At 41.2% G+C, this 27117-nt stretch overlaps 2 protein-coding genes across 4 annotated transcripts in view; both read left to right on the top strand.

Annotated features, from left to right (window-relative positions):
• Positions 1–27117, top strand: part of trpm4a (transient receptor potential cation channel, subfamily M, member 4a) — a 37526-nt gene that overhangs the window by 3791 nt on the left and 6618 nt on the right. Inside the window, exons 2-20 of the mRNA XM_071518970.1 lie at positions 1645–1706; positions 2444–2621; positions 8300–8480; positions 9733–9902; positions 11419–11596; positions 13987–14051; positions 14333–14572; positions 14827–14929; positions 15038–15156; positions 15859–16167; positions 17519–17620; positions 18755–18883; positions 19697–19826; positions 20953–21098; positions 23625–23737; positions 24436–24543; positions 24656–24702; positions 24870–25102; positions 25681–25796. Coding sequence (XP_071375071.1) covers positions 1645–1706; positions 2444–2621; positions 8300–8480; positions 9733–9902; positions 11419–11596; positions 13987–14051; positions 14333–14572; positions 14827–14929; positions 15038–15156; positions 15859–16167; positions 17519–17620; positions 18755–18883; positions 19697–19826; positions 20953–21098; positions 23625–23737; positions 24436–24543; positions 24656–24702; positions 24870–25102; positions 25681–25796 — 2729 coding nt within the window. The remainder of the gene's footprint in view (positions 1–1644; positions 1707–2443; positions 2622–8299; positions 8481–9732; positions 9903–11418; positions 11597–13986; positions 14052–14332; positions 14573–14826; positions 14930–15037; positions 15157–15858; positions 16168–17518; positions 17621–18754; positions 18884–19696; positions 19827–20952; positions 21099–23624; positions 23738–24435; positions 24544–24655; positions 24703–24869; positions 25103–25680; positions 25797–27117) is intronic.
• efcab11 (EF-hand calcium binding domain 11) lies at positions 2491–7537 on the top strand. 3 transcript variants are annotated; one of them, XM_071518971.1, is made up of 2 exons: positions 2491–2621; positions 6417–7537. In XM_071518971.1, exon 2 carries the CDS (start codon positions 6419–6421, stop codon positions 6908–6910), a length of 492 nt encoding a protein of 163 aa, XP_071375072.1. In that variant the 5' UTR covers positions 2491–2621; positions 6417–6418; the 3' UTR covers positions 6911–7537. The 3 variants fall into 3 exon arrangements, with proteins under 3 accessions (XP_071375072.1, XP_071375074.1, XP_071375075.1); XM_071518973.1 differs by lacking the exon at positions 2491–2621 and adding an exon at positions 4651–5389; XM_071518974.1 differs by lacking the exon at positions 2491–2621 and adding an exon at positions 4651–5422.

Genomic DNA, 27117 nt, shown 5'->3' with positions numbered 1-27117 from the left:
AACCTGGTTCTCATTTAATGCCTCAGAGGTAAACTCTATATCAGTGTACCAGCTGTATTGCTGTGTTCACCTCTTTTCTAAAGCTTGTTGTCAAATTCCACTCCGGAAGCTTCTCCGGGTCCATTCAGTAGCTTTTAATTTTTTTTAAAAGTAGCTTGTCTCCTCCCTTGCTGTTTAAAAGTGGCCCTCTCCCCCTCCCATTCCTGAAAAAAATCTTGTAATGGTGGAATCGATGAAGCAAGCGAGTAAACATGTTAAACTACTAAACTTGCTACCTACCTCTTCACTTGTGACTTTACTGCAGTAGAAACCTAGGGGCATACTGCCTAGGGGCAGTCTTTGAAAACTATGATAAACGTTGTTTTGCAAAACACGACGCTCACAGCATAATCATACCGGCGTCAGTATGTTATCTTGAACAAATTGTAAAAAACCAAGCTTTCTGTCAATAGTTGTGTTCTATTTGGATAGGAATTTTTTTTTCTCAAAGATGCACTACCTTCTAACCTGGTGCGTCTACAAGAAGAAGAATCCAAAAATAACTGCTGTAGGAGGGGGCATCCTGGTGTTACCGGATGGGCGGAGCAGGCGGCTAGCGAAGTTCTGGTTTCTACTAATAGGGATCATGACGGGAAACATGTTATTTGGGCCCAGGGTTCAAAATACCGAACTATTCCTGTAACTTAAACTTTACTGTTGGCTAACCCATTCACATGACCGACATGTTAAAAACATATATAGTCCCAAAATTCACAATTTTAAAATTCTTTTGCAATTAGGTAGTTGGCTAAAGAAATATTACTGGGAAAATTAATAGTTACCACCTCCCCCCCTCCCAGATATTGCTAAATATTCTATATTTCACATACAGTGGTAGCCAACATAGGCCGCCCATCATGAACCCTGCAACTGTCCTCCATTGGTTTTGCAGCGCCCACTGCAACCTGGTTATAAAGTGGAACTAACTAGGAATATTATAATATAAACTATCTCTCAAATGACTGGTTGCACGATCTGTCTTGTGACTGCTGAATAGAGAACAACATTTGAACTTTTCAAACAGTTTCTGGGGCAGAGCAGCAGTTGGCAGTAAAAAGTGTGACTTCTGTGATGGTTATATTTATTATTTACTCTAAAGTGGTTAGGGTTAGGTTTAGGTTTATGGGTTAGGGTTAGTGGAGTGGGATGAAACTGGTGCTTCTGTGAGGCTACATTGATCATGCAGCATGACTTTGGTTCTTCGATGATTTAACCTTTATCCAGGGAAGCAACATGTGGAACCTCAAACACACTCTATTGAGCAGCTCCAGTGGTGTTAAGTGCCTTGCTCAAAAGACACTCTGTGTGTGTGTGTGTGTGTGTGTGTGTTGGAGAGGAGGGGGGGTTGTTGCTTGTAGACTGTACTGTGTATGGTAAAGACTGCTGATACATGGAGCTGATCTAGGATTCCTACTCTGAATTACCTCTGAATTAGGTTCTCCAGAGAAAAGCCTGGCAGCCTAGATTTCCTCAGACACTAAGGACTTGTTTCTTCCCTAGCTGTAGCTCTCTGTATAAGCAGGGCAGATCAGCTGAACACAAAGATAGACATGTCTCTAAATGCTGCTTATCGTGCTAACATTGTGCCACTCTTCCTGCTCACAGAGCTGGATCCCCAAGATCATCAAGAAGCGAGTGTGCACCACTTTTGTAGAAGACTGTTTCAGGTAAGCCCTCCTCCTTGATCCTTTAACCATCAGTACAGCTGAAATGCAAAAATGCTTGATTCATGAAGCGAAAGTCACAAGGAAACTGCATTGTGATGGTGTCTTCTGTCATTTCATGTATTTCCGGTTAGTACAGGATGTTGGGGTGGGACATAATGCAGGGAGGGATTGTTCAAAAGTAGGACCATAACAAACATGGAGAGTGAAAGCATTGCATACTCTGTGAAGTTGGGGAAGCAATCCACTGTGAAATGCTTTGTGCATCATCTTGAACTGTCACAAATTCCATATTCTTCCAAAAGAGTAAATTCCAGCCACTGGAATGCAACCATGATATTTTGGGAAAAGGAAACACATTTTTTGGGGGGGGGCAACACCCACATCACTGCACCATGTTTCCATTCGTGTCACTTTGAAAGTTGTGAAATTGCATTCTTTTATGTAAAGGGGGAGGGGGGTGCGGTAATATGTACACCTATAGTACGTCAACCACTAAAGTACACAATGTTCCATGTTACATTTTTTTTTTTACATTTATTGTTAAATAGGTGTACGTTATGATATAGAGAACCAGCTAACAAGGTGAAAAAAAGCATTCTTCATTTCATTGTGACTTTAAGCCTTCATTTCAGAGTAGAGTAGAGAATGTACAGAATTTGGACCCTTTACCATAGGGTGTGGGTTACATAATTGCTCTGTTTGTGTGTTTGTCTGTCGGTTTGTCTGTGGTCTGTCAGTAATGGAGCGCTGTGTCAGTGTGGTGGTGTGCGGGAGATGCATGGCTCTGTGGCGACAGGGGACTATTTTGGAGCAGCCATCGTCAGCCAGTGGGACAGCAGCCAGCACTCCTCAGAGTCTCCCACCGACGCCTTCGGAGAGCTGGAGTTCGCCGGCGCTGGACGCAGGCACAGCCATGTGGGTGGCATGGCCCAACACACACACACACACACGTAGCCATAGATGCACAATGTCTGGGTTGTTTGAGCAGTGAGTGTGGGTGGCGGTAATGCATTTTTTAAGTTGTTTACCAACCGCTGTTAAATAAAACTAAAGAAGAAGAGGTAGAGCAGTGAGTGTGCTGTCGGGAGTGTTCGGCTTGTTGACTCCTCGCCGGACTGCGTTCGGCTACTCTTGTCTATCCAGGCAAGCAGGAAGTCATCTCAAACGAACCTAGAGTCATAGATGCACAGTTCAGCAGTATTGCAGAGAGGAGGATCCTGGTTCAGTGTGTCGTCTGTACACATTGCCATGCCTCCTAACGGCCACTAGTGGTCAGATAGGCGTGAGTGAGTGAGTAAGTGAGTGAGTGCGTGTGTGAGATACTTTACAGGTCCATGCTTTTTAGATGCTTTGCAGAAATTGGCTAAGTGAAAACAAGCTATCTCTTCATCTTGGTAAAACAGATGCCGTTCTATTTGGTTCCAGAGGTAAATTAAAGAAGTCTACAGGTTTTAGAGGCATGGGTGGTAATGCCACCTTAGCAGAGAAATCCACAGTTAATTACGTAGGATGTATAATGGATAATCATTTATCTGGAGAAGACATGGGTTTAAAGGTAGTTAAAAAGTTTAGCCATAGGATTCGTTTTTTGGCCAGAATCGCTAAATTTGGAGACGTTCAAGCAATAAAAACGATCGCAGGGACTTGAATCCTGTGTCATTTTGATTATGCCTGCTGCTCTTGGTTTGATGGCATACAGAAGTCAATCAAAAATGTGAGTGTGTCGATTGGCTCAAGGTACAGGACAGGGTGGACCAGATTAAACTGTGCATTATACAGAAGACTGTTCGGAGAGAAGTGCCCAGATACTGTACTTTGCTAATTATTTTATCCAGGTGAGGGATGTTCACTTTTACGCCACCAGGGGGAACTCGACAGACTTGCCTTTTACAAATTTAATTATTTTTATGTTCTGCTGCTTTTCCTTCGAAGAAATTACCAAAAGTCATTAAAGAAATTGATGGAGTAGATTTAAAACTGCGACGAAAAGTAGGGCAGGATAATCTCTTCTGGCTGTTTGATTTTTCTGTTGTATTATGAACTGGAACATAATGTATAGACTAGTTTTCTAGAATGTGTTGGGCTGTATGTATCTTATAGTCTAATGTATTGGGCTGACACTTTTGTCTTTTTGCCGGTTATTGTTCCCATAATTCCATTTACCCCCTTCCATCAAGGACCACAATGGAAATAAGCTTACCAGCTTTATTGTGTTATCCTTGACAATTTCTGAAAAATGTACTTGGTTTTGTCTAATAAATCAAATCAAATCAAGGCAGGGTATCTTCCATACCTGCTCTTGTCTATCAGAACCAGTATATCTTTCTGGTTCCATCTCAATTCAGCCTCCCTGTGAATGCTAACAATACAACTTATTACAACTCCTTATTTGTTGGCAATAACACACAGGATTCGTTGACATGGGTAGCTTTTCACAGCTCCAGCTTAAAAAAAAAAATCAAACATAGCCTACTAATAAAATAGGCTACATGCCAAACAGATGTTTTTATCCAGGCAACTTTTTGCATAGAGTCTAGCCAGCTTCTGCACACAAATGAGCTGTAACAAAAGGAAGTAGTCTAAATTAAACCAAATGGATTAAAGTTTTTAGTCTTGTCTTCCTTTACAGCCTACTGCTGTAAATGCAAATGCATCACCTTGCATTTGCCTTGTATTACAGCCTTTAGATCAAATTTGCCCATTTATACCAATTAAAATAATATTTACATTACAAACACACACACACACACACACAGACACACACACACACACACACACACACACACACACTTTGGCAATCAAAATTCCGACAGCAGCTGCTTGATTAAAGTAGTAATCTTGGCTCAGTGCCATGCTCATAACTAAATGACTATTTTTTATGTCACCTCGTGATCCCATTGAACTGCCCCATCTATTGAATTGGGGAGTGTGATAACCTTAAGATAAGATAAGATAAGATAAGATAGCTGGTGAGTCATTTGATTTAGATTTACATTCCAGTTTAGGCTGCACTTCATGTAGTCAGTATGGTGAGAGGACCTTAACATTATTATATCATTTAGAGATCATTTGTGGAACTTTCCATAAGGTCTTAGGGGCTTATTCAAAAAACTTACCGGCAGGTTTTAGCGTGACATGGGGTGTTTTCTCTAACTAATGAAAATATATGTAAATTATTACAAATCCAATCGATAAAGTTACATTATGTCCTGGGACATTAATTTTCATTAGAAACCGGTAAAAATGTTTATTAAATATGACTCGCACACTAGCTTTGGAATTATTAATTACTGCTCTGATTGTAGTTAAGAAAGCCAGTTTACATATGATATGATTCAGTTTATCATGGCTAACATTGCAGCAGTAGGAGTGCATGAGGAGGAGGGTGACATGTCTATGCTTAATTAACATATTGGTTTGATTGGCTGTCACCCCGACTACAGCTGAAGATAACACAGCGATAACGTGGCTCTTCCACAGCTGTGGTAAATTCATGAATTAGGTAAAACTACCGGGTCGCAGATTTTGTGCGCCGCTATACCGTTACCGCAGTTTATGAAGGAGCCCCATTTGTAAACAGAATCTAGATCCATGCCAGGTTTTCCAGCCTGCACAAAGGTGATGTCCAGATAGCTGGAAAGTTCCGTAAGACCTGTTTCATGTTGGAAGTCTTTCAAGGCGCAGTAAGTGCTTGTAAATTGTTTCTACCAGATTGTGTAAGCTTTTATTTGTGTACTTTTCTACACATCAGATGTAGCGTAGCGCTGTGGTAGTTAGCTAACACAAGCTTGTTAGCTATAAACCAGTAAGGGCAGCTTTGTTTCTTTAACACTTGACTAGGCCCAAGAGCTGGCAATGCAAGTATATTGTATTTCAGAAGATGTAAATAGTTATGTGGATACTATGTCAAGTTAGATATCTGTTTGCTGTTAGTTGAGCAAGGTAACCAGCAACTTCCTCATTCTTACTCCTGTTTGAAGCATTGCTATAGTGATTGCACAACGGCAGCTGTGGAGGGTCAAATATCCTCCTGGCTCAGTGCTAACCATAGATGACTTTTACACAGCGCCGAGAACAGGAGTGCAGTTAATAAAATAGATTGTTTTATCACAGGAAAAGTCATTGATTGCAATGTATACATTTAAAGTAAAGAAAGATAACTTTAGTAGCACAAAAGTAGTGGTAATAGCTTGTGTAATAATGTTATTCCTAGGGCTGGGCGATAATTCAATATTATCGTTTATCGTCTTTCAGTGGAATCATATCGTGGTGATATGAAGATATTTTAATATCGTGACACACATTTCTGCTCTCTGAATTGATGATGACAAGCAAATTATGCTTAAAAACTCTGATAAAATGAGGTATGGTAGGAATATTATTTGAATATTTCTGTTTTGTTTGACATCACACCTAACATTACCATTCGGTTCAATGAGATGAACATTAATTTGATTAGTTAACGTGATTCTGCATACATGAACCATATCGTGATATATATTGATATCGAGAAAAATCCTTATGATTATTGTGATATTGAGTTCAACCATATCGCCCAGCCCTAGTTATTCCTGTCTTTGCAGAGTGGAATCAGCCTAGCTTTTAGTGTCTTGTATTTCACCCCAACTCAAGCTGAGTAAGTTTTGAATCCAGAAGCAACCCCAAAACACACCACCTCATCACCCGCGTCTTCTTGAAAACTCTCCACAGGGATGTCTTCTCTCACCAGACTGTGCCGACATGCAAGAGAAGTCACTGACGCTGACAGGAGCAGGATGAAGACGGTCTTCAGCCTCTGTGACGTGGATAGCGATGGCTACCTGAGCAGGGAGGATCTGAAGACGGCCGTGGTGATGCTGTTCGGTTACAAACCATCCAAGTCGGAAACTGACCTACTCGTAGGGCAAGGACGGCGCTCCCAGTCGACGGGAATCTGTCTGGAGAGGTTTGTGACTCTTATGGCGGGGAAGCTGTCGGAGGAGAACGCTCACCTGAAGACCAGGCAGATGTTCAGTGCCTTTGACGTGCGCTGCCGGGGCTTCCTCACGCTGGAGGACTTCCAGGCGGCCTTCAGCAGGGCGGCTCCTCGTCTGCCTGAAAGGACCGCTGTGGAGGCTTTCCGGCACACCGATAAGGACTCAGACGGCCATGTTAGCTTCAAAGACTTTGATGCTGTAGTCAGCTATGGATGGGCCAACCACTGACTGACCTGGAACATTTGATTCATTGTTGGAGCTTGTATTAGTTGAATATAGAATTATCAGTTTCTTTCAGTGACTGATTGTCTCTTGTGATTATTCTCTTGAGTTGGATTTGATAATATGTATTAAAAAGTATTAAAAAGTTTTTCTCAGAGCATTTGATTTATTGATAGCTGTCGGGATTTTACCAAATATTGCCAAAATGGTTCTAAAAAAAATTGCCTACCCCATCTTTAATCTCAATAGAATTAGGTCACACAAAAAATAAATTAGGCCATCAAATAAGGGCCAGTAATCCCTTAAAATACCCTTACATTTACATTAATTCATCCCTTAATTCATGCAAAATCCCCACAAAATGAGTTAAGGGAGTTATTAATGGAGGAGACCCCATCAACCACCATCAGACACCCCTTAATGTTTGACTTCTTACTTTCTAATTTTATGTAAAATTTGGGGGGGCAGGAACTTTCCATTAATAATTCATTAATAACCCTGTAAACCATGGACAAAAGGGATAAAAAATCACTTAATTTCTAGTGTTTCCACTAACCAACCCATAAATAAATCCCATAAAAACCCATGATATTAACCTTACTTTTTTAAAGCTGTTATTTTTAATGGATAATTAATGTTTATGTAATGAGGAATTATCTTGTATTATCCCTTTAGGATACAGGCATCTATTGGTTAAGTGCAATAGTGCATCAAATCGTGGACATATTCTGCTGTAAAAGAGGTCCTAAGTATGTAAACTGCTTTTTATCACCTAAGAAATGTCTTGCACTTAAGGTGCTATATAAATAAAGATTGATTGAGTGTTACAGCTTGTCATTCAAGCATTATAATCCTATGACATTGAAATGATACATTTGGCAGTGGTTTTCAGGCAAGGTTAAGAATTGACCACTGACAGACACCAACATAATGCATGTAGCCTACTGATTGGTGTCATATCCTCCTTAATATGCCTATGATATCTTATAATTCATCCCACTGCACATAGACCAAAAACTGTACTAACAGTAAGGCACCAGATGTAGTAAATGCAAAATATCAGTGCATTCAAATGCATCAATATAGTAAAGTGTAATTGATGAGCACTTTTTAACATCACAATTGAATCAGACAGTCAATAGGTCAATCAATCTTTACTGTCCCACCAGGTTTATAGTCAGTTATTTCTTGGTAAATCAGTTTCAAAAGTCACACTATTTTAAAAAGTCATCATATCAAACTGAACAAAATCTAAGATTTCATGATACATCACATCTTTGCCTGAATCACAGTTAAAATAAATTGGATTAAATTACTGTTTCTAGTTGCAATGACTAATGCAAAGTTAAGTCCTAGTTATGCGTCACTCTGCCATTCTCTCTTTGCCCTGTCCAGTTCCTGAGGCTGTCGTGCGACACACCGCCTCAGATCGTCTACACCCTGATGACGGCCCACTGGGGTCTGCCCTTGCCCAACTTGGTGGTGTCGGTGGTGGGGGGCGAAGGCCGCGAGAAGGTCAAGACCTGGGTGAGGGACGTGCTGAGAAACGGGCTGGTTAGGGCTGCGCAGAGTACAGGTGAGCCACTGCTAGCTCCCATCGGAGTTAACAACAATCATTCAGAATGGAATATGGCGCAACGTTGTGTGAAAAGCTTCGTTCATATGATGCCAAAACAAGCCCAACTGTAAATTTGACAATACTACATTTTGAAAACATTTAGCTTGTAGTTTGGGCTATGCTGTAGCTTCTCAGCTCAGCATATTTCATCATCATTTCAACAGGGACAACTGAATGAGGGCCGGTAGCCTAGAGCAGTGGTTCTCAACGTGGGGTCCGAGGACCACCCGGGGTCCTTGAGGGGCTTCCAGGGGGTCCCCAGCAAATTGATGAATTACTAAACTTCACCATTATTTAATTTACAAGAAGTTAACACAGAGAATGCAGAAGAACGACTATTTTGGTCAGAGTTTCACTGTTAACTCTACCTACAATACAGATACAGATACTCATGGAATTCTGGACAAAATCAAATCTGACAAAAAAGATATTCTCCAATTTGGGTCAGAGAAACAAAATCTCATCAAATGGGTGTCCGGGTCCTTGATTTCAAAAAGGTTGAGAATCACTGGCCTAGAGGTTAGAGAAGTGGACTTGTGGCCAGTATGTGGCTGGTTTGAATCTCGGGCTGGGAAAACCTGTGTGGGGAAAGTCAATAAGATATAATAATAATAATAACCAATGTTGAGGTGTCAAGGCACTGAACTCCCAACTGCTCCAGTGGAGCTACTCAGTGGCCACCAGTAGAAGACTGGTTGTACTGGACAGCTCCCCGAATCTGTGTAACTGTATGAATTTGAAGCAGGCCACTGTTGGAAAAAAGTATGGTGATCAGTTGACTATTCCTGGGGAAATAATGAGCCCCAGCAGAAGCATCATTGTTAGATCCTAGAATTAAAGGATAAGTTTGGCAATGCGTATTGAAAAAAGTGGATGATCTTGTTTTGCACTTGTTGAACTTCTGTGTCACTCTGCAGAGACTGCTGTAATGATATTTGAGCCTCCAGTCAACTGTGTCTGCTTATGTGTGTGTATTGTATTAAAGTTTAATGAAAGCTTGCATGTATATGTGCTGTAATATGTATATATGTTTGTAAGCTTGTCTTGTGGATGTAAACTTCCTGTATCTTTGTGTGTCTTGTGTTCAAACCGTTTTGTGTTACACTGCTCATGTTACAAACAATTATCTCTCTCCCTTTCTTTCTTTCTACATACCTCTCACTACCACTACTACTTCCACCTTGTTTTTTTTCTCCCTCCGCCTGCCCAGGGGCCTGGATCTTGACCGGGGGTCTGAGGGAGGGCGTTGGCCGCTGTGTGGGTGAGGCGGTCAGGGACCACGGCGCTGCAGCCCCGTCTCTCTCCCAGAAGAAAGTCATCGCCCTGGGGTTTGCACCCTGGGGCCTGGTGCACAACCGGCAGCAGCTTGTCAATGCACAGGTAGTCCACTATACAGGGTCCACCATTAGCTTGTATCACAGATACCTATCACCGATAACACTGATATTTATTGTTTTTGTTTATTACCTATTATTCATCTGTTAATGTCTATAATATTAGCTGAATCCATACACTATATTCTTTTAGCAACATAGGTGTCTGTCATATATCATTAGCTTTTATATGTGTACAGAGATATACATACATGCATGCATGCATGACATATGCACATTTTTGAAAATGGAAAAAGATAGCCGCACACTCTTCTCTTAATTGTGTGATGTTTATTGACTACCAGTGTCTCATCGTAAGGCACACACCCTGATCACAATCAATTAACATAACACAATTGAGGAAAGACTGAATGCCTATCTTTTTCCTTTTTGAAAACAAAATGCTCCAAAATGCTATTATTACATGCATATTTATGCACATTTTATGGCCTCTTCAGTACAAGCCACGTAAAGAGTAACAGTGGCTTAACGTAATGCATACTCACTTCTCAATCACAACATCATTTTAAGTTTACAGAGGTTTACAGAGAGTAAACCCAAGTTTACAGAAAGCAGAGCCTCCTGTATGCTGCATGGCTGCACAATAACTGACACCAGGGGTTGAAAAAAATATCATTTGCTGATTAGAAATAAGTTTTTCTGCAATGCAAGAGCAATACTGCAGCAAATGTCATAAGACCAGAAGCAGAACATATGCATAGGGGGATTACTCGCTTAAGCACATCAAAGCAGTTACATGGATTTGTATAGGATTATTTTTTACTTGTTTTACTAAACATCTAATCTTATTTATTTTAGTGATAATTCAATAGCAGACCTGAAGTTCATTTAGCACGCTATTTCAAAAGCAGATGTTTGTCATCCCACACTGACTCTCTTGTCTTAAAAATGTACATCAGTTAACATGTATTACTCAACAACAGTAAAGGCTTTACTAGGCTTGGGGGTTATTACAGAAGTAGCCATATTACTAAATCTGGACAGCTGGGTGTAAACCTGCTACTTTTTAGCACTGTATTTAACTACTTCAGCACTTTGCACAGTTTATATATATCTATATTTCATCTATAATCATCAACTCTGATGTGACCTTAGATTTTGTAGCCTGTATTTTAATGTATGTTTGTGCCTGTGCTACCTACTGTAATGTGGTGTGTATTTATTCAAAGGGGAATATGAATGAGAAAGACATATTTTACTACTGTGAAAGGGTGGCATTACAAATGTTCTCCCTGTGGGACAATAAAGATTGATTGATCGATTGATTGATTGAGACAGAGAGATAGACACGTTTTGAACACAAAATACCTCTGAAACCTTCCCTTTCTTGTGTTTCTTTCACACACACATGCCCCACGTTTGCTTTCCATTGCTTTTTCACCTCAGTTTGTGATCCCCTACGCCTATGATTGCAATCCTACCACTCCCTCGCTGTCAGTGTCAGTGTCTCTGCCTTTTGTTCACTCTTCTCCTATTTCTTTCACACTGCTGCTTGTTCTCAGGGGAGTTTCCCAGCCCGTTATTATGTCCAGAACACGTCGCGTGACTCCTGCTGCCTGGATAACAATTACCAGGCTTTCCTCCTGGTGGACGATGGGAGTGTAGGCCGGCGGGGAGGGGAGACAGCCTTTCGGGCCAACCTGGAGGACTACATTTCCCATCAGCGCACTGGCATCTGGGGTGAGACATACAGTATACACACTTATATACAAATATGTTAATGTGCACACGTGTGAATGAACACGCGCTTGCACATAATGCTCACAAATTTTTTAGCAATTCAAAAATAAAAAAAACATTATTTAAAAGAGAACTTGGGCATAAATGGACAGATTTGCTCTTTCACACTCTGCCATGTTCCATGTGTTCATCTAATGGGACACGACACACAGGGTTTGTCCCATGTCCTCACTTTCATAATGCCTCACTGAGGTAATGCTTCCACTGAGGCAATGCTGATGGGTTTATCTCAATTCATTACCCACTGACTGCCAGAGCTCTGACAGACACGCAATATGTGTTTTTATACTTTTGATTTCTCCTGGGGTGCAATGACAGTGTCCATGGACACAATCCACGGCAAAACCATTCCTTACGTTACATTCCTTAGAGTCTTAATGCATAACTTGTGATCACCTATGAAAAGCTGGCTTTTATTTATTGATGCTTTTGACCTCTCATCCTACTGCAGTCCATTAAATGATTGGGTAGACTACTGTGTGAAACAATTACCATATTATTGCACACAAAGATGACAGGACAGTCTTCAACATACTCTACAACACACTTTTGTGTTCATTTGAAAGCTATTTGTGTGAATCCAAACAATGAGCACTATCTATACTAACCACACTGCATAGTACATTTAAACCGTACTGAAGGTTAGACACTGATGCTGGTTATGGGGTAGTTTTTTTTTAATGTTTCCATTGTCTACTCAAATCCTGAATGCAGTGCAACATCCAGCCATGTTAAGTATGCTGATGGAGAAAAACTTGCCGCCTAAACCAGCTGATTATAGCTTTATCAACCATTAAGAAATAACATGTCAGAGCAAAATAACATCTGTACATATTTGAATTGCTTGTGGACCATACTGGCTGGCCCTGCAGTAGGTCATGACACTGAAGGATCTACCTTCAACTGCCACTGTGAGTGCATGATGATCCACTGCACAGGCATGTGTGCCCTGATGCTATCAAGTGCTTGTTGTCTGCCCTCTAGTGGCTAAGTTTATACTTGTAGAGCTCATGGTAACATAAAAACATTTCAGACTGCCCTGAAGGTTTGAGAAGCCACAAGTACTTTAGGTAATATTCAAGACACTCTTGTTAAACTTGACTGTGAGGCCCAGCTGAGTCACATGGCCAAGGAGGGCTGCTGCGTCTTCGATGGCACACTCCCGGGATGGGGAGCAGATGAGCCAATTGTCCAAATAACCCTAACCCTAACCCAGAATCTGCATTCCACTAGCCTGCAGTAGGATTGAAATACAAGAAGTAGGTGAGCAGGTGAAGCTGAGGTTTGGGGGGTTGGGGGCCATTAGTGTAAGCTCATTTATTGATCGTGGATAGGCTCAACATAGCTCATCCAAAAACTTACGGGCTTCATCTGGTGTTTTGAAGAGGAAGTTTTCCGTCCTATGTGTCACTCTAGCTTTGGCAGGGTAAATCGGGAAGGTCTGTACTCCTTTGACAACACAAAGGAGAATGCTTTTCTCTTGTTTTTTCTCTTCTGCTGAATAATCAGCAAACAACCTGCGCGTGTTATTACCATGAGTAATTTCAGAGCCAGCCTTCCTGTACTCATCCATAATTGCTTTCCTGTCTGCATATCCCAACAGTCTAAATATCAGAGTTCTAGCATTCCCCTTTTCATCCGATTTAGTGCCTGATTAGACCCCGTGGGCCCTTTCAACTTCAATAATGCTACAAGGAGCTAGAGTGGGGAGCCCAATGGGTACTTTTTTTTTGGAGAAAGGAGATGGGGTCGTTTCCCTCCTCCCCCTCAGGTAGAGAGATCAGCCTGATGTTGTAGCATCTGTTATAATCTTATAGCTTTCCGCATCTTGCTGCTTTGGAGGCTTGTAGTATTGAATAAACACCTTATCATCCAGCAGGATGCCTGGTAACTTCTGGGTAGCCCAATCTGATGCGCTGAAGGTATCGACTGAACATAGCCAAAGACTGACATAACACGTTTCATCACTGATCATCTTGCGGGAAAGGACATTTCCAAAAGAAGAGGGCAGGTCATGTATTAATATAGAGATCACTCTTCCTCATGGAAGGGTCATGCTGGCTCCACATGATCCTCATTGCCCCCCCTTCCATCTCCGAGGCCTTCTCAGTGTGGGCCTGCTTCTGGAAGTTCACTGAGTGAATCATGTTTGAGATTTTCAAGAGGGAATGCATTACAGAGATGAAAGTGTACACCGTAATTCTGTATGGGCATAGCTCCTTCAACAATCAACAGAATTATTTTAGCCAAACAGAACTTTGGATTCAGCAAATTGAAAGCTTATTGGGGAATATGTGTTTTCCTTCTAACTTCTTGTCTTGGGCCAACAGGTAGTGGCAGTATTGAAATCCCAGTGTTGTGCATGCTCATCTCAGGAGAAGCCAACATGCTGGAGGTGAGGACATTGTCAGAACGATCAAAAGTAGTCATATGATGGATTTTGCCAAATACTTCAAATAAACGGACCAAAAATGTGTGATCAGCTAAAAAAATCGACAGCCAAGTAATTGTTTAACGGGGCCACCATAGTGGAGTCAGTTTTAAATGACAGCACCCCCATTTCCATGCTGTCATTAAACAGTAATAACATATATGAATTGTGTTTGTGGTTGCATAGAAACTAAAACTATTTTTTGGGATATATCCAAATCTGACCATAAAATATCTCTGTCTCAGAGATTAGATGTCTCTCTGAGGAAAGCCACACCCTGGCTGGTTCTGGCAGGTTCTGGTCTGGCCGCAGACCTCATCAGTGAGATGCTGCGTGATCTTCCCTCTGTTCCCCTCAGTCCTACCTCTCCTCAAGCGGAAGGGGAGGCCGCTGAGGGGCCCAGCGCGGAGCTCCGTGACAGGGCCCGCGACAAGGTCCGGAGACACTTCCCGGCTGAAGCTGAGCTCGAGAAACTGGTGGACAGGGTGAGTCAGACGGCATATGTGTGTGTATGTGTGTCTATATGTATGCGTGTGTGTGTTTATGATTTAGGGGCTGGGAAAAGGTCATCAAGTCAAGAAAGGTGAATTTTCAAGATAATTTGTGCTCAAATCTTGTTTGTGGCTTTCTTTGTCTTTGCTTCGTTCCACCCGCTCTCTCTCTCTCTCTCTCTCTCTCTCTCTCTCTCTCTGTCTCTCTCTCTCTCTCTCTCTCTCTCTCTCTCTCTCTCTCTCTCCAGGCTCTAAATATTTACCAGAACAGAGATCTGATCACAGTCTTCCATGGGGAACAGGAGGGTCCTGATGATTTTGATACAGTTCTCCTCAAAGCCCTGGTTAGAGGTAAGTGTGTGTGTGTACGTGTGACAATATTGTCTGTCCAGTGTCCAGGACTGTATATACAGTATAAATCTGGCTTGCCTCTGTGTGTGTGTGTGTGTGTCTGTTCAGCCAGTAAACGAGTGTCCAGTGAGGCCAGTGAGTACACAGAGGAGCTGAAGCTGGCTGTGGCCTGGAACCGAGTGGACATTGCCAAAACAGAGCTCTTCAATGGAGACATACAGTGGAAGGTCAGAGACACTGTGGCTTTCTTTACACACATGATTATCAATGTAATTTTAACAACAGGACTAGGAGATACAGTTTTGTTGTCTTTGTGGTGACCCCTATATATTTTTTTGAAAATGCCATTGCAGACATGCTTGATATCCTCTTTTGAACATGTACACCAAGTTTTGTGTTGATTGCACCAATGATGTTGGAGTTATGGCCTGTTTTGTGCTAGACTGGCAAATTGCAAATTTCATTTGCTTATAGCAGCCATATCGTTTATCCAATTTTGCTGGAAAATGGTTACAAAGTGTATCTTAAGGCCTTCTTACTTTGTACCAAGAGGTGAAAGACTGAAAAGGAAAAAAATGATTTTCAAAAAATGCAAATTAGCAAAACATCTGTCCAGACGGGCTTTGGTGGTCCATTTAGTACATTTGTAGAGCACACTCGGTAGATTAGTTGTAGCATATTTCATGTCAATTGGACATACGGTGTGGGAGTTATGCCCTTTCAAAGGCTTACATTTTGAACCTTTAATTGTAGCACCCCCATTAGGGTGATTTAAAAAAATTTAAGAAATGGCAGAAATCGATTCAGGCCTGAGGCTTTGAAGATGGGCAGTTCATTTTGCCAACAATATTCATCAATTCTCTTTTCCAGGACACATTTTTCCCTTTATGTTTCAGCGACATAATCCTGTTGAGTTGATTGCGTTTCAGTACGAGGACCTGGAGGACTCCATGACAGATGCACTAATCAACGACAAGCCCCAGTTCGTGCGCCTCTTCTGTGAGAATGGTCTGAACATCCTGGATTACCTGACGTACCGGCGCCTGGAGGGCCTGTACCGCTCGCTGTCCGACAGCTCGCTGGCTTACAGTCTACTCCAGAGGCGCCTAAGCGAGAGGCAGGGCTTGGCTGGATCCCTGGCCAACGTGGATGGAGCCATGGCCGGTTCAGTGCCTCTGAAGAGCCCCCAGAGCCCACTGACTGGACCTGCCTCAGCGAAGGAGCTTAGCTTGTATGAGGTGAGGACGAGGAAAAGGAGGAGACCTATGAGATGTGTTAATGAGAGGTTCCTCACTATGTTTAACAGTGTGCATTGGGCATGAGTGTGGATGATGATTGGCTGTAAGCGTTGCTTTACTCTAGTAAAACAATTTTACTATGACTTAATGCATAGTGAACCTTGCTGCCACTGATATCATACTGCTTAAAAAGACTAGTGTACAACTCACCCCCCCCCCCCCCCCAAGAACTGTGTGTGGTGTCAAATATGGTTTTGAGTCTCCTTTGTAGTTTTTGCCTGACCCACGTCAAGCAGCCTTCTATCCATGAACTTGCCATTCGTGTTGCTCATGGCCTTCAGAGCATCCTGGTGTTCCTTGAGGTTGAAGACGCTGAGTCTTACATCTGATTTATACTTTGCAAGGGGCAATGCAAGAACGCAAGAACAGTTACTGGCCCACTTGGGTCACTTCGTATTTCCTCCTACTTGTAGGATATCTGGTTGATGTCTGCCTATAGTCAAAACAACATGAAGCAGATCAAAGAGAGACTAACTGATGAGCTTTGCAAATGTGTTCATTTGTAGGACACATCATCCCCATATTATAAAGATTACAAGATGTCACTGAATTTGTGGTGAGAAATATCCCAGAAACTGGGTTTCAGGGAATGTAAACACTACTACTTGTGTAATTATTACTTCCGATCTAACAAAGCGCAACAGTGCCATCTAGTGTTTCGGTGGTCTACATGCAGAATCACCAATGCAGAATATAAATTCTTGCACCGCCGTAGAGACACCTACAGCATAGCAATGGCGACACTACCATGCAGAACTATAAATCAGCCTTTAGGGACATTCCCTTGTTCTTTCTCATCACCTGCTCAGGGTTGTGCCAAATCGTCCAAAGATTTTTTTTTGTGTTTTGTCATCCATGTTTCTGTACATTTTTTACAAAGATGTTTTTGTCTGCTTCTGAGGCTTTTAATGTTGAATAGCCACCTTCTTATCATCCAGCAGAATACCCTGCTGTTAAGCCTGGGTGGTGAAATTGAATGAGTAGAATGAGCCCCTCCCAGTAACTACTGACAAAGTTCCCTTGAGCAAACCTCTGAAGCCTCAACAGCTTCAGTGGAGCTGCTGAGATTTGTTTGAATGTGAAGTTGGGTGGTGTGGTGTCAGATATGGTTCTCAGTATATGTGTTATACAAAGAATTTACAGTCTGCCAGTAGAAAAACAGAAGCACATGACATCAGTACAGAAACACAAGACAGCGAATATTGCTTCAGAACACATATGAAGCTAATACATGAAAACATAATTGCAATATAAAAGTGAACTACCTAGTGATGTGTTGTCCTTGCTGCAGGTATCCCGGCTGCTGTGGGACCTACTGGGTGATGTTTGTCAGCCTTTCTACTACGGGCCCCTGGGCCTCGACCACAATACCAGCACCAGGAGGGCTCTCAAGGTCAGTGAGCAGCACTTTGAAAACCTCACAACTAATAAGTCAACCTTTTACATTTACTGTCAGTAAGACTGTCAGTTCTCAGAAAGAAATTTAGAAAGTAGCTGTATTTTCAGATTGATGTCCATGCATTTTTGAATCGTTGCTAACTAATCTAACTAACTATTGATGAATTGTTAAACTTCATTATTTCATTTACAAGAAGTTAACGCAATCAGAGAATGTAGAAGAATGACTACATATAATATGGAATATTTTGGTCATAGTTTCACTGTTATCTCTCTACCTACAATAAAAATATTTTCAGATTTGGATGTGAGACCCAAATCTCTCTCTCAACTGTGCTGGTTAATAAAGCAGAAATGCCAAAAAAATATATAATCAGAAAGCCAGTGTAATTGTACAATATATAAATGATAAACTGATCATTTTTATTACATTAATTAATAATCAAATATTCAAACTTTAGCAAACTGTTGAAAGACAAATATAATTGTTAATTATTTGATAGTTAACAGAATAATAAACTACTGTTACATAATGATAAATTCACTGTTTATTAAGGATGGTTAATATAAAGTACTATGAAATCATCATAAATGGTTCACTACTGATTATCATATTATTTTCTTACATTGCTGTTGCTCTTTTTGTGAAGCACTGTGTAACCCTTTGTTTTGAAAGGTGCTATATACATAAAGTCTTGGTTACTTACTTAGTACTACAACTTTACAACTAACATTACTTATAACATATCCCCAGTAAGGCCTACTACGCTAATATTACATCCTCAACATTGGATTAAGCCCACTTAAAACAAAGTCCAACAAACAACAGCTGGTTTATAAAAGTTACTACCACAGGCATTTCAGACATGGCAGTTCAACAAGGACGTAATGAAATACTACAGTCTCTTAGACACAGCAGTGTATGGAGATGCTGGCCCTGCTGGAAAGCATAAAAATCTACCATACAGTTATAGTTCCCACCGGATAGTAATGTTAAAAACAATGGATTTGTGTCCGTCGCAAGAGAAAACGATAGTGGACTTTGTTTAGCTTTTATTCACTCTGGTGGTGTCTGCTTCTTTCTCCAACCCCCCTCTCTGCCTCCTTTCTCTAACTGTCTTACCCTCAGCAAGTCAATAAGTTACTTCTGGGGGAGTGTCCTTACCGGGACCAGCGCTGCCTGTCGCCCTGGGCCTCCCTCTTCATCTGGGCTGTCCTGCAGAACCGCAGCGATATGGCCGTTTACTTCTGGGAGATGGTGAGAATCACCTGCAATGTTCTACCACTACATTTAAGACATTTCTGCTTCTGCTTTTCTGTGCTGACGAATCTGCACACAGACACATGCATGCTCTCTCCTTTTTGTCTCTCATGTCATACTCATTCATACATATACTGTTATGCATACACCTAACTTTTACATTGTTTGACTTTTGGGTTTTGTGGATGGTGTGACCTTATGTTGGTCCCCTTAAATTCTGAATTGCTTTGATTTCATTTGAGTTCGATTTTATATCATAAAACACGCTGTTCTTTGCTAGGGAAATACATTTAATCTGTTAACCACTCATTTTAGTTAGATCATGTAGCGTATTGTGAGATACAGTATATAATACAGTCTCAATAGCTTCCACTGCTCATAGGATGCCATCCAGTTTGAAACTGCAACCTGTCATCACACAGTACATCCTCATAATAAAATTGCCTTGAACACCTTTTTACAGTTTTTTGTTAAACACAAAAAGTTATTGTCTAAAACGTCAAGTGGCTTGTTATAGCACCACCATCTGGCCAATCAGTGTAATTTTTTTTACCTGATTAGCGGTTGAGATTTCAAACCTATCTGCCAAGTTTTGTTGCTGTGGGTCTTATGGTGTCTGAGCTCCAGATATATTTAGCGGAGAAAAACAAGAAGAAGAAAAAATTGCGACACTGCTGCCTTGTACTGTGCTGCTTTGCGGCTTGATTTTGGCTAATTAAAGTTTCCTTGACTTTCCTCGGTTTTACTTTTACTAAAAAAGCAGAACAGTGCGAGCACACCCAAACTGTTTCTGTGTTTCTTACTGGTCAGGCAAACGAGTCGGTGCTGAGTGCTCTGAGTGGCTGTAAGATGCTGAGGGAGCTTTCCAAGCTAGAGAGTGAGACTGAGACTAAACTTTCCATGAAGGAGCTGGCCCAGAGGTTTGAGAACCTGGCACATGGTAAGTCATGCCACAGCCTCCTATGTCCTGAGTCTGATTGTTCAGTTACAATGTCACGCTGTGTGTGTGTGTGTGTGTGTGTGTAAAATGTTCAATTTTTTTCTCATAAGACAAATTGTGACATGAAATTTTAGAGTCGTATTGAATAGTTAAAATGAGCGCTTTTAAAATAATAATGATAATAAGGTACACATAAAATAGATACAGAATTAGACTACACTTCTGACAAATAAGCACAATTTAAATAAGACAAAAACAAAACAACCACTATCAACACCATAATTTACACATACCCTCCCATCATACTCAGACTCAGTCCCAGTGATCTTTAAGAATCGTCTTAACATGCTTTATAAAATCCTGGCGTGTTTGAGCCTAGTTAAGGAAAACAAGCATATCCACATATTCAGGGGTGGTGCAGTAAAGAGTCTTTTAACCACTTTACCCTACGGTGGGAAAACAGAAATGCCGAGCTACTGTTTGGCAAGGAAATCATGTCTCTGGAAAGTGAATTTTGGTTGGGTGGGATGCATGGCTGGTTTGCGTAAGGTTCTATCTGGTTTAGCGCTGTAGTCCTCCTCTTAAAGAGTATTAATTGCTGTGGGCCCTCCATCGTTCATACCAGCTTCCTCTGGTTCAATGACATTGTCATACAAATCAGCTTATTAATAAATCATTTTAGTAATCATTCTGCATTGTTAATTTAAAAGAAATTACGAAAAATAATCTGTATGTGCATGCATGTGTATGTATGTGTATGTATTGACTGATTGACTGATTTGACTGATGGGCATATGAATGGTCAAATTACAAGTTACAAATGTATTCCAAAAACAAAGCATCCCGCATTTATGTCTGATTTTTTTTTTATTTTGGGGACCGACCGACAGTCACTTATACTAGCTGCTGGTCGCAGCTAAAAACACATTTGTACTTTCAGATTCAGATTTGGGAACATCGCTAGTTTGAGTGTGTGTGTATCTTAAATATAGAATATTTTCCTCTCTATATGGGGATCTGTACCCCATGAATTGAACTTGCTGTAATGCAAAGTATTGCTTCAAGATTTGTACTTGTATTTGTGAGTGTTCTTTCAGTGATATGGTGTGTGTGTTTGTGTGTGCAGATGTATTCAGTGAGTGTTACCAGAGCAGCGAGAGTCGCTCCTTCACGCTCCTTATAAGGAAGTCTCCAGTGTGGGGCGGGGCTACCTGCCTGCAGATGGCCACTGCAGCCGACGCCCGCCTCTGCTTCAGCCATGACGGGGTTCAGGTCAGAATGCCATCCTCTCGCCCATGGTTGGGGTTTAACACACTGGTTATGATGCAGGGAATTATCTAACAAAATTAGTATAACAGCAACCCCAAATGTTTAATCTGCCTTTGGTCTTACAAGATGAGAAAGTAGTATGGGATCATTTTAATTCCCAAAGTATTGAAGTGTTTTTATGCTTGCCAGACGGGCAGCATCTACAGATCCGTCTAGATCTGTTGATGTGTCTAAGAGACTGTAGTATTTTCATTAGGTACTTGAAAATGTCTGAAATGGCTGTAATAGTAACCTTTATAGACCACCTGATGATGCTCATGTAAGATCACTCTTAAAGCACGAAATTATCCAACATGATCTCATAAAAATTTGTGAAATGAGCACAAAGTCTAAAACACAGATTTTACGTGAAGATTTACGTTCCTCCACCACAAATTGATTCTGTGACAGCAGCACAAATTGGACATTGGTGTTATTGTCAGAGGTGGCCCAGGTGAAAGACAGTGAAAAAATCAATATGTAAATGAAGTGTTGCATATTTAACACCCCCCTGATCATTCATGCTCATATGCAAGTACAATGGATCGCAAACTAGATATGTAAGAAAGCCGAAGTTCTTGCCAGCAGAACTCTGTAAGAGAAGGGTTTGTATCACACAATGCAGTATTGTTTGGAAAAGATATGGTAACCTTGTTTACCCCAAGATTCCATTAACTCTGCCGGTGAGTTTTATGAATAACCCCCATAGTCCCTCCAGCATGTCCTGGGTCTACCCCAAGATCTCGTCCCAGTCGGTCATGCCCGGAACATGTCCAAAGGTAGGGGCATTCTTAAGGCTCAATTATGCTCGGCGTTAAATACGTATACGGATACGGACGGAGCCTTCTGTCCGTACTCTGCGTTCATTTCGTCCGTATTTGTGCATGTTTTATGAAAGCTTACGGATACGGACCAAACGGAGCAGTACCACCGCAGTACCACCGCAGTACCACCGGAAATCGTGGGGGCAGTGTAGCCAATAGTTCAAGCGAGACCAGCGAGACACGACGAAGACATGTTGTTTGTTCACAACAAACATGGCGACGGTGGACAGAAACTTTTGACTCTCTACTGCCCTCTAGTGGATGTACTGCTTAACATCCATGCCAACGTAAAGGACGCATGGAAGTATGTGGGCAGTGATGGTTACATCGTTTGAAACGGACGTATTTATTTTCGTACGTAAAGGGAGCATAAATGAGCCTTTACCAGGTGCCTGCACCACCTCAGCTTGCTCCTCTCAATGTGGAGGAGAAGCAGCTCAATAGCAAGGTTCTCCTGGATCACTGAGCTCCTCACCCTGTCAGGAAGAGTTAGGCCATCTCAGCTGTTTGTATCCATGATCTCATTCTTTCGGTCACTACCCAAAGCTCATGACCATAGGCGAGAGTCGGAATGAAAGTCGACTTGGCTTCGCTTTGCCGCTCAGCTCTCTCTTCACCCCCACGGTCCAATACTACGCCTGCATTACCTAAACTGCGGTCAGTCTCACAACCTCTCTTGCCCTCACTCGTGACCCCAAGTTTCCTGAACTCCTCCACTTGGGGCAGCTGCTCCCCTCTCACCTGGATGGGGCAGACCACCTTTTCCTGGGAGAGAACCACAGCCTCGGAGGGAGGTGCCGATCATCATCCCCATCGCATCAGCGCTGATGGATGTTCTTGGGCGCTGATCGATGTTCTCGGGCGCTGATCGATGTTCTTTGCTGTTTTCTGGCATTTTGTGGACCGGGCAGCTGGTCAGTTGAGGGGGTGATCGACGGATTGGTCGGCGGTAGGGGTGATCGTTGGTTGCAGCCCTAGTCTTATGTGTTCTTTCTTGTATAACTTTGTATGTTGTTTTTACTCTGTACTGTTTGTTATTGGGCTGTTTCTTTGCTTTGACCTGCCAAGGGACTACAGATGTGAATTAGCTTGCAGCTATAATCTGGTATGGTGCATCAAATGGTGACATTTATGTTTGAACTGTACATTGTCCCTTTTAAATAAATAAATAAATAAATAAATAAATAAATAAATAAATAAATAAATAAATAAATAAATAAATAAACAAACACTCGGCTGTAAACTGCTCCGGTGCACATCAGAGATCACGGTCCAATGAAGCCAGGGAATAAAAGTCTCTTGTGCCTAGATGTGTGCCTCAGGAAACTGAATCTGAATTTAGAAAATTCACATAATAACAATAATAGTAATCACACTCAATTTCACGTCATTGCATTCGATTTCAAATTGTGCCTTAAAATTCAGTTTTTTAAATAAATTTAGATTTCAATTCATCAACAAATCCATTGTTTGAAATTCAACAGTTGAATATGAGCATGACAAATTCTGCTGGCACTAATATCTTTCCATATGGAAGAGACTGGAGTGTGAGCGTCACCATTGCCTTCCTACTAGTGCAAACCAATGTTGACGGTGAGTAAAATGTTGCCACTGTTCTACAGTTGACTGTTGCCCTGTGTGGTGACAGTGCTGCTCTCTGCTGTAGTCTCTGCTGTCTCAGATCTGGTGGGGCGACATGGATAGGAGTACCGAGGTCTGGAAACTGGTCCTCAGCTTCTTCGTGCCCCCCCTCATCTACACAGACCTCATCAGCTTCAGGTCAGTGTTATGTTTGTGTGTGTGTGTGTGTGTGTGTGTGTGTGCATCAAAAACTACCCACTAACCACAAAAAATATACTGTTTTCCAGGAAGTCAGAGTTTTGCTATAAAGTTTTGCTATGAAGATACAGGAAAATATATATATTTTTTGCTATGAATCTAAGGCTGGGTATTGGCAAGGACGTCACGATACGATACGTATCACGATACATGGATCATGATACGATTGCGATACAATACATATTGCGATACATTGCAATACTCTACATAATTTACTGACAATTTTAAAATAGAGCTGAAAATACAACTTGCTGTGTACCACCTGGGTAGTCTAATATATACATCACATTATACTGATAACTCAGTGGACAAATTGAGTCAAAACTATTTAATTCAAAGGGATTTGAGGGAAATTTAAGGACATTTTAAATCTGTTTAAAACATGAATAATTTTTTTTAATGTATCGATACGAGGGGCTGGAAAATCGATACAGTATCATGGAAAAAAATATTGCAATACTCAGCTGTATCGATTTTTTTGCACAGCCCTATATGAATCGTAAAAAGGAGCATGTTAGGAAAATTAGCTAACAAAGTGAAAAAGTAATCTTGTACTTCATTTTTGGCTTGACTAGAAAAGAGTAAAACATGCTCAGAGTAGACATACGGATCTGTGTGTGTGTGTGTGTGTGCTGTAGGGAGCAAGAGGAGGAGGTGAAGTCTGTGGAGGTCCATCATGGTAGAGATGCTGACAGTCTGGATGGGAATGATGCCACTGTCTTCTCCCTCGCTGACATTGTACAGAGGTAAATACAAACACACTCACACACACAAAACATTTAGGCACGGTAGGATTATGTGATGGATTTTTCCTGCTCAGTTTAACAAAAATCCCTGATTCTTTTTCTGGTGTCCCAGTGAGGAAGATGCAGAAGAATATGCTGCTCTAAAAGCCAATCTCAATGGTGAGTTTGATACATTTTAGGTTTGGTACATATACAAAATCATCAACGAATCATAGTGGCTGGTGAATGTCCAAAATTATAGAAAAATATTTTTCTCCTTGCCAAAATATATGGTTGTTGAATTCTTGTATTTTTTCCTTTTTTCCTTTATCTGTGATTCAATTCAGGCTCTCCTCCCTCCAATTCCAAACGGCCATTTGTACTGTTGCGGTGGCGGCAGTTCTGGTTTGCGCCTGTCACCTCGTTCCTAGGCAATGTGCTGATGTACTTCCTCTTCCTCTGCCTGTTTGCCTATGTCCTATTGGTGGACTTTAAACCCCCGCCCCCTAAGGGCCCGGCCACTTTGGAGTTTGTGCTCTACTTCTGGGTTTTCACCTTAGTATGTGAAGAGATACGGCAGGTTGGTTGAAAAGACAGTAGCGCAAGCATATATTTTCACATACATACACACAAGTATACACCCACACTCTTTGGCCCGGATTTACGGTTTGCAAAAAGCACATTTAAAATACGCTTTTTGAAAGAATAATAGTTAACCCCAAACTGAAAATTCTGTTACTATCTGTAGTTATCAAGGTGTCCGTGCTTGGGCACATGGATTGCAATCGTAGGTAACACTTTACAATAAGGGTACATTAATTAAGGGTTAGTTAATGCTTAATAAGCATTAACTAACCCTTAATTAACAGTTAACTAATGTGTCGTAATCATTTACTAATGTGTTCATGTTAACTAAGGTATTAATTTATACATTATAAACCCAAGTTAGTAGGTCCATGTTAATAGATCCATGTTAGTAGAACCATGTTAGCAGAACCATGGTAGTAGATTCATGATAGTAGAACCATGGTAATTGATCCATGTTAGTATATCTGGGCCTATGACTATAAAACACACACAGCCACATCACCACACAACACTTCAGTAACCAGTTTGGATACGTATGTCTATTATTTTACTCCTTTCTCTGCCTCCCAGACCTTCTTTGTGGGCAGCACCACAGTCTTCCAGAGAATGAAGAACTACATCCAGGATGTGTGGAACAAGTGTGACTTGACAGCAATCGCGCTCTTCTCTTTGGCCCTGTGTTGCAGGTGACTCTTATTACACTTGCAGTTGAATTTACACTGACTGGTGCACCAAAGGGTGCCAGGGCAACTTGACCGTAATATATCTGTGGGGGCTTGATAGGGTTGTTGATCAACACCAATGACTCAAGAATTACTTGGCCAGTGGGCTGTTCCGCAAAGAGAGATTACCGGTTAAACCAGGTTTATTTCAGTAAGTCTGGCTTATTTCAAGAAATTTGGTTCCACAAAGCAGGTTTAAATAAATCCGGGCAAAGTTACCATGGACATCCTTCCAGGCTAGCACTGATGCGTTGGGTGCAAGCTGTTAAAGAGTAACAGGTGCCATATATAATCTCTATTAGGTCACATGACCAGGAAATGGCTGTTTTGTCACACATCCATGACCTACATTTACATTATCTACAACAGTGGTTCTCAACGTGGGGTCCGGGGACCACCAGGGGTCCTCGAGGGGGCTCCAGGGGGTCCCCAGCAAATTGATAAAGTGTTAAACTTCACCATTATTTCATTTACAAGAAGTTAAAGCAATTAGAGAATGTAGAAGAATTACTATTTTGATCATAATTTCACTGTTATCTCTCTACCTACAATACAGATAGACATGGAATTCTGGACAAAATCATATCTAACAATGAAAATATTCTCAGCTTTGGGTCTGAGGGACACAATTTCATCAAATGGGGTCCATGGCCCTAATGTGTACTAAATTAGGGGTCCTTGATATGAAAAAGGTTGAGTCACTGATCTACAATGTTTACATCCAATACATACATATGTTTCCAATACAAAAAGAAGAATGCTAGGCACCGGTATCCCCCCCACATACATCAGAAAGAAAGGATAAAGTACAAATATATAAAAAACAACAATCCGAAACTAATACCATAACTCTTATAGAAAAGGAGTATAATCAAGATCTTCATTTAGTCCCAGCGTAGGTCTGTATTCTGTTTTCATGTTAGAGCATAGGCAAAGGTTTCAAAGAGTCTTTATAATCAGGGTAAGAAATTATTTTTTTTTTTCTAATTGAATTGGAATTGGAAATGGGAGTGTCTTGAAATTCCAAAGGGTGGGGAGTTTTTGTTCTAAAAGAGCACAGGCCGGAAAGTGAGTTTTGAAAGCCAAAGTCATGATTGAGGTATTATTAGTTAGGTATTGATAAATAACCCTATCAACCTCTTGTTTATGCTATGGGCCAGTAAAAATCTTACTTATTATTTTTGCCACTAAGCACATTGCTCAGATACAATTTGAGAGCTTTGGCTTAGATTGGCTATTTTAAAATGTAAAACATTATTTTTATCACATACTTACACATACCCGA

Source organism: Centroberyx affinis, unplaced genomic scaffold (genome assembly GCF_046629955.1).
Source record: "Centroberyx affinis isolate AG114_WGS23_722 - 3 ecotype Tasmania unplaced genomic scaffold, CSIRO-AGI_Caff_v1 ptg000647l_1, whole genome shotgun sequence".
Lineage (NCBI taxonomy): Eukaryota > Metazoa > Chordata > Actinopteri > Beryciformes > Berycidae > Centroberyx > Centroberyx affinis.
This window is presented reverse-complemented; position numbering and strand designations above follow the sequence as displayed.

What these genes read in the sequence shown, in the direction of transcription:
- efcab11 (XM_071518971.1), top strand. Translation starts at nt 6,419, where the DNA reads ATGTCTTCTCTCACCAGACTGTGCCGACATGCAAGAGAAGTCACTGAC.